The sequence below is a fragment of the Lolium rigidum genome, chromosome 4, assembly GCF_022539505.1.
Source record: "Lolium rigidum isolate FL_2022 chromosome 4, APGP_CSIRO_Lrig_0.1, whole genome shotgun sequence".
NCBI lineage: Eukaryota > Viridiplantae > Streptophyta > Magnoliopsida > Poales > Poaceae > Lolium > Lolium rigidum.
The window spans coordinates 213,797,792-213,805,766 of record NC_061511.1 but is presented as its reverse complement, the minus strand read 5'-3'; the positions used below and the strand labels follow the sequence as shown (position 1 = coordinate 213,805,766).

The 7,975-nt window shown below is 44.5% G+C and overlaps 2 protein-coding genes across 2 annotated transcripts; one reads left to right on the top strand and one right to left on the bottom strand.

Annotated features, from left to right (window-relative positions):
* Positions 1-216: 216 nt before the first annotated feature.
* LOC124648216 lies at positions 217-1,391 on the top strand. Its single transcript, XM_047188011.1, has 4 exons — positions 217-301; positions 584-639; positions 742-970; positions 1,050-1,391. Exons 1-4 carry the CDS (start codon positions 217-219, stop codon positions 1,346-1,348), a joined length of 669 nt encoding a protein of 222 aa, XP_047043967.1. The 3' UTR covers positions 1,349-1,391.
* Positions 1,392-3,242: 1,851 nt separating this feature from the next.
* On the bottom strand, positions 3,243-7,555 carry LOC124707019 (nicotinamide adenine dinucleotide transporter 1, chloroplastic). Its single transcript, XM_047238683.1, has 9 exons — positions 7,420-7,555; positions 7,223-7,318; positions 5,278-5,384; positions 5,061-5,109; positions 4,850-4,959; positions 4,344-4,441; positions 4,150-4,238; positions 3,929-4,023; positions 3,243-3,778 (listed from the first exon to the last, which is right to left on the bottom strand). Exons 1-9 carry the CDS (start codon positions 7,550-7,552, stop codon positions 3,530-3,532), a joined length of 1,026 nt encoding a protein of 341 aa, XP_047094639.1. The 5' UTR covers positions 7,553-7,555; the 3' UTR covers positions 3,243-3,529.
* Between the last annotated feature and the right edge of the window lie 420 nt (positions 7,556-7,975).

Here is a 7,975-nt window from a genome sequence, read left to right as displayed (position 1 = left end):
TTTCTTATGGGCAAGCTTAGCAAAGAGTGAACAATCGGCCATCTTTGGAGTAATGGTAGGAGAAGGCTGGTGGTAACTTTTTTTTTCATATTCGTAGCATCAAATTGTTGGTATGTTGTGAGCTCAAACGGGCAAGAAATTAGCCATGTATATATAGTGAATGAACCCACAACCTGATGTAGAGACTGACACTAGCCTAAAACATCTGCTCGGCAAATGGCGATACCTCAGGCCTCTCGAAGCACTCGCTGCTTAGCCCTGGCCGTTGCCATCTGCATCTTAATCCCAGGCTGCTTCTCTAGTGAGTACATCTATTTTAAGTGTTTATCTACTCTCCCCCGTTCAAAATAATTGCCCAAACTAAAGTGTGTCTTTACTGAAATCGGGAGTCTTGCTCCTTCTGAATGAAATGTTTCGAATAAAACAAAATAACGAGTACAAGGGAGACGCGCATATAACACACTCACCTATGATCGTTTGTACTAGGATATGGATCACAATCTCAAGAATTCAGTTCAACTCCCCCACCTGAGTTGAAGCTTTTATTTTCAACTTAACCTTCTTTTTTCTCCACGGTTTGCAGACGAAACTGAACCAACGATTTTCGAGAGGGCAAGCCAGTGCTTCGATGACCACAATGTAAGTCACGATATACCACTAGTTAACGCTTCTGCGTGTATGTATGCTACTGTGAGACTCTGAATGTGATGTGTACTCGCGTGGCTCAACTGAAAATTGAAGGTGTACAAGGAGTGCGCGGAGGAGCTGCGGCTGGGCGTGGAGGGGGCGTTCCACGTCGGGAGCGAGAACGTGGACGCGTACTGCGGGGGCATGTGCCTGGTGGAGACGAAGATGGCGCTGCAGTGCGTGGAGGCGATCGCCGACGAGAGCTTCAGGTTCTCCAACGGCGCGTCGGTGCTGGAGGTGAAGGCGGCGCTCGGCACCGGCTGCAGCTACACGCCGGAGAGAGGTATGTAGATCATCTTGATCCAGATCCTCGCATGCATTGGCCAACTACGAAATGATTTGTGTCATTGTGTGATGTGCAGGAACCTTCGAGATACGTGAGAGCCGGGAGTACTGCGGCGGCGCGTACCATGACAACAGTTTGCACATGCAGGAGCAGCTCGGGCACGGCGAGCAGGAGCAGGAGCAGTACCATGACCAATACCAGGACCAGTACCAGGATCAGCATCAGGACCAGTACCATGATCAGTACCAGGACCAGCACCAGGGCGGTGGGTTCAGCGACTACTGCTCCGGCGCCGCCGGCAGCTCGTCGCGGATGCTCTTCCTGACGATCTTCTTCGCCGTCTCCGCCATGTCGATGCTGCTTGCTGCAATCTGAGCTATGGCGATAACTTTATGATGTAATTTGTCAACGTTTTAGTATCGGGTTGAATTATCTATGATATCTATTGCAGTGAAGTGCGCAACCGTGTTAGAAGGATCATGCCGCCATTTATGTTGTTTTTGCACACTATACATTGGAATGCATGCGCAGTGCCATGAGCAAACCTACACACTAAATACATACGTATCTAACTAAATGCGACCAAATTTACATCAACTAATTTGAAACGAAGGCGGTAGTTTGAATATCGGGACTTGCTGAATGCTCAAGAAACATACCAGAAGGACTTGCAATAAAGAGTTCTAGACTACAGATGCTCCTCTAAAGAGACATCTCACCAAATGTGGACAAACTCAAACAGGACTCATAATTACTTAGGAATAATTGGAACTCTACATATGCGCATATGGGCTAAGGCCCTCCTTTTAGGAATTCCTAACAGCATGTACAATTTTAATCCTTGTGAAATTTTACTATATAGGAGCAATTCTGATCACAGAGATAGCACTATAAAATTATTAGTTTGTTTTTCCATTACCATTACCTCATTTATAGAACAACACAATTCAGATAAAAATGCAGAAACACGTGTTATATTATCCTTCCCATCAGAACAGAAAAAAAAACTCCGAACAGAATAACAAAACTCAGGTAAGGATTAGGGGTATAAATGGATCATATCAGATATTGCTATTGTCATACCCTTTACCATATTTTTTTTAGAAGATTTGGATCGAAGCGGATAATGGCCGGATGCGGATTCAAATGTGGAGTATACGGATTACGGACATGAAGCGGATGTGGCACAAACTCGGATAATGGATGAACGCGGATTCGAAATTTTATTTCTTTCACGTAAACAATATGAGCAAAAAGGGTGTAACGCTACACTATAGCCAAATATGCACATTTGTTCGTACAATATACCAATTTACGTGCTAACACAACACTACAATAATCCAAAGGCAGCCAAACGCATTAATATGAGCAGTTATAATAATGCAAATATGCAATATCGATACTAGCATGACATGGCAAGAGGAGGAAGCATTCATAGTTGGGCTAATGGAGTAATTGGTTTGCCTAGTTATTTAGATTTGGGCTAATTTTATGGAATAATCCTCTTTGAGGATCTCCGATAATCCACAAAAAATGAAGGATAATCCGTATGCATCGGATACTATCAATACCATATCCATCAGATATCCGCTTGACCATTATCCACATCCAAATCCATATCAAACCGATTCATAAAAGTGTATACCATATCCTCAAAAACGGAATCAGATGCCAATCTGAAACGGAAAGTATCCATAGCATTCACATCCCTGGTAAGGATGCACTTAAATGGTAGGTACTACGAGTACTTGAGATGTACTATGTGAAAATTATAATTTGGTGCAGATCTATTTTCACCTAACTACGGAGTTCTAAAGATTTTCCAAAACAATTATCAGATGTAGGCAGTATGCCCTTAACCTCTGAAATAATGTTAAGATCAAATTCTATCATATTTTAGCATACAAAAAACCAAGCACTTGCTGAGATAATACCCAAACAATGATACTATGTCAGCAAGTACTTGCATATTTTGAACCTCAGATTCTGCAATAGAAACCAAGCATAACCTCCTCCCTATTTCTGGTTTGGTAATTTGGAAACTTCTAAGTCGGTTGAAAGGAAATTTACACCAAATCCAGATTTGCACCTGTTATGTCAACTTATATATGTACCAGTTAAAGCTTTCTGACCTTGTCAACCTCAAAATTTCGAGAGCTTGGCTTATAATTTCGTAAGTAGAACCAAATACAGTAAAAAGCTCCAAAAATAAATGTATATAAGATCACGTGTTCAAAGTAAAAAAGGTTAGGGCAATTATTCATGATCCTACTGTAAAATCCCTTTCTCTTTTCATCATCATCATCAGACAAACAAACCGACCAATATCAATGTTCCCCCACACCCTGTATACCACCACACTGCGTGCTATCAAGACTAATTCATACACAAGTGCTAATTCCTGTCCTACACTATGGTTTGTGCTTTGAATGGCAGCTACTTGTTGCGATACCAAAATCTCTGTTATGAGAGCCCCTCAAGGTAAATGGCGCCGCTGCATACTTATGATTTCTAGTTGTCAGATTACAGCAGGGATAGGACACATGAATGGTACAGTCAATGCTTCAGTGGCTGGGGATGCTGTTCAGGCTCAGGAGGGCATAGATCGAGAAGGAACCTGTGAATCATCTCGAAACTGGTGAATGTTATAACTGCAGCAGGAGTTGTCCGCAACAAGTTTGTAGCGCATCCACGGTAGAACCCAGCTAGACCCTCTCCATGATAAACCTTTCTAACGCAGTCTATTACCCCTCGGTATCTCGCCTCAGAGTGTGCTCCCTGATCTTGCAACCTTGATCGAACAACCTGTAATGATTATCATGAGTTAAAATAGTCTGAGATTATATAACAATGCCAAGAACTTGGGCTGACACTGACACTTTTCTCTATATGACCCTTACTCATTAACAAATACCAAGACTAGGTAAATCATAATTTTGAGGATTGACTCAATACCTCATGAGGATATGTTAACGTTGATGCAGCTAATTTCGCCACAGAGGAAGCAACAGCAACATCACCAAAACTTAATGCTTCAACGGTAGTATTATCTGTGAAAGCATGACGCTGTTATAGGTAGAATTACAAGACAAGCCATCCAATATGGCATCTAAAAATTAGCAGCCGTGACCATCCATATACATTCTTATGTCGAGAACATTGATTGACAGAAATACCTCGCTCAGCTAGGTAAGCTTTTATCTTCTCATATGCAGGGAACTGAATGGCAACATGAGTGATACCAGCCAAGGCAGGGACGAGTCCACTTTTGGAATTAAAAAAACAGCAAGTATATCAAACATAGAAATATAGTTATCAACATTTTTAAATGTTATCAACAAAAGATTTCTATCGTTCCATGGAAAGTTACCTGTATAGCCCACGGATGCCTTCCTCATGTGCTATTCTTGTCAGTGCAGCAATTGTACCTTTATATGGGATGGCCGCACCAGCTCTTATTCCTTGGGTCTGCAAGATAAAACATATAGGTGTTGACAGGAATCCTGGTATCATTTTGGGATAATATTTCTTGAAACAATAGTAGTACAGCTGCTAAATACAAGGGGACCCAAAATCTTATAATATTTTAAAGCATGCTAGCAGCTAAAGATGACTCCCTTACAAACTGGATGCATTCAATCTATCTACAATAGCCTCTCTGTCGACTTTATGAAGCAAATAAAATTGCCATCTATCTACAATAGCCTCTCTGCCGACTTTATGAAGCAAATAAAATTGTCAAGATATTTTGGATAATCGTATATTTATGGGCAATTGGAAGTATTTTGGAAATGGAATATTTCTGAGTGCATTTATACAACTTAAAAGTATCTTATGTCTACTACTGCTCAAGACAAGGCATGAAACATACCATACCTGAAATCTTGTCTTGACAACCCAAAGTGGATTTGTTGCTGTTGTAGTTGCAGCTCCAGCACATGATGCAGCAATCACATTTGCTCCTAGCGAGAGTTGATGGTTTCCTTCTACAATATGATGTAAGATACAACTTGAGAAGTGATATAACATGATCCTACTTAAGGGGTACAATTCCCAAATGCAATAACATTCGGAGTTAAGCACTAACCGCTGGAAGAAAGCGAAGTTTTAAGCTGCTCATATACAGTAAAGTAGACCTGCCATTCATGAGGGAAATGTTAGCTCCACAACATACTAAGCATTTGTGTGATTAGTAGCAGCAATATTCATACAGGTGGTTATAAAACATGACAGCAACAATTGTTGTTGTCCTTTTTTTTGTCCTCGTAGTAGATATGAAGCTGCAAATGTAAGGTAATACTCACTGCCCAGTTAGGCAAAAGCGCCAGAACAGTCGGGGAGAGACCGCGATACAATCCCCGTAAACCTTCCCGCCTAGCAATCTGTTCTAAGCTCCCAATAATGACACTACCTAGTCAAGATAGAACAGACATCCTGTCAAAAAAATTGAACAGAGAACTGATGTGAAGTAACAAACCTCAGCTTTCTAAACCATCTTTAAATATAGCAATAAGAACGTCTTGGTACAAAAGAAATTATGTAAGTCATAATGTCCGCTCAGTGTCAAATTTTAAGATGCGAAGTCAATAGTAATTAGTAGTGCTCTAAAAAAGAAGATGCACACATGACGTTTTCTTGGTGCATGGGATTGCTGACTGCTTTCTTCAGGAGTATTGTTGGGCAGAGATATGCTCAAAAGCATCACTGCAGCATACTTGGAGTGATTCTCTTTATTTTTACTTTTTTGCATCCAGAGCATGCATGCCAGCATAAGTTATGGGAAATGTAATTGTAAGCTCAGTACATTATAATTCCAGGAATGCCAGGCTTAGAAACCATAGCTAACTATGTTGTGCCCTATGCACAACATGACTTCATAGATAATAGATTCTCACATAATAAATCCAATACATATAGGGATGAAGTGCAAAAGGGGCATATGGTGTAACTAGGTGCGAAGGGACTCCAGTCATTAGACGAAGAATGTGTGGTCAAGATCAATTAGACCCAATCTGTCACCCTACAGACCGTCTTTCATGTTCTTTCGTGTCCAGATGCTTTCCAATAATACCGCCTTCACCCTTCTACTTCCACGTCATTCTCATCTTTGGAACCTTCTGCTCATCAAAACCACCCCTTGGAGGAGACATTGGCTGGCTACCTATCCTACTGAGTCCTTTACTTTTAGAAAGCATCTTCTATTTTTGGCAGTTGGCGTGTAGAACATGTTGTACCCTTTTTCTTGGAATTTGGTAAGGCTTTGAAGGGCGGGCCTGGTGCAGCGGTAGAGCCTCACCGCCTGTGACCGAGAGGTCCCAGGTTCGAGTCGCGGTCTCCTCACATTGCACTTCGTGAGGGTAAGGCTTGCCACTAACACCTTCCCCGGACCCCGCACAGTGCGGGAGCTCTCAGCACTGGGTACGTCCTTTTTTTTTTAAGTCCACTGCTTATAATGCAGCAGAGATTGTCGTGTTTCAGTGCTGTTCCAAATCAAACAAATACTGGAATTGACGAGAAAGAAAAGAAAACAAGATGGGACTGAAGGATCATGCAAAACACAAATGACTGACTAAGTTGGCACTTTCTAGCAGAAATCGTGGAAGATTGGGAGAGAGATCGGGGTAGGGCAGCTAGACCTATATTGATCTCCCAATCCTATTTTGACCTGACAACTGGAAACGCCCCTCCCGCCTAGCTAGTTCCGACGTAAATCCCCCTTTGCACGGAATATCAAACCAAAGCAATCCAGCACTAAAGCAACCTATCAGCAAATGGCGCCCACGTGCATAGCCGGTTGGAATCTCCAATCGTTCAAGTCTTCCACATGATGAGTGAATACATGCAGTATTCATGTGTTTTTCCACTGAACATGCAAGCTTTCCTCGGTCGGACAATCCCAGATCAACGTGTGGATGCCTTCCAAATGGTTCGAGTAATAAGTGAGACTAATGAATTAGACGTGAATCAATAAGAAGGCTGGGGACGAGATAAATGGTCCGGGAAGCCATATTCAGACCATTACAACATGGATCTACAAGCGGGTACTACTATTTCATTGCCGAAATGGATCCTCTCTCTCAGCCCTGAACCTTGGACGATCAAGAGAGGAAACGAACTTAATACTAGACAATCGTATCGTCCATCTCCACACAGACACTGAAAACTCCGGTCCATGTACCGTTCTAACGCTATAGCAACGAACTGAAGCGAACATTTGGGGTAAATATTCCGAAGAAATGAAATGCTCACCTCCGGCCGTGCCAGGGGCGAGCTTGGGCCATCCGTGCACCTGGAACCTCGTCTTGATCACGTCGAGCGGGCACACGAAGGTCGCCGCTATCACACCTGCGGACAAGCCCCCAAATCCAGCAATCACGCTTCCCGTACACACACCCGTACGAACCACGGCACGGAAATTGGATTAGAGCTCGGGGGCCGAAAATTACCGGCGGAGGCGCCCGCGGCGGCGTGGGCGAGGGCGCTGCGGGCGGAGGTGGAGGAGTGGTGCGAGGAGGACGCGGCCGGCATCGGCGGCACCACGGCCGCCGTGGCCGGCGAGGTCGCGACGTCCCCCGGCATCTCCCCGATCTGCGGGATGCAGGTCTAGGGATTCGCCCTCCCTCCAGCGAGAGCAGCAGCGCCGCGCTGGACGTACGTCAACGAGGTCGGCGGGCGGCGCCCGATCGCATCGGCTGCCGCCGGTCGCCGGCGGTGGGCGGGCGGGCGCGGCGAATGGGGGACGGAGGCGCCTAGGGCTAGGGTTCGGGATCCGAGGAGGCGGGCATTTGGGCCCCAACGGGACGTGGGGGAATTCGTAGGCTGTTCGCCTACGTCCTCTGCAGCTCGTTCGCTCGCTTCCTTCCTCTCAAAGAGAAGAAAACACCTCCGCCTGCGCTTCTCCTCTGATATCCAGGGCGACGGGGAGGGAGCACTGACATGTGGGGCCGCGTCTGCCACGCCGGGCCTACGTGTCATGTACCGGCGTGGTTGCTTGTCACATGG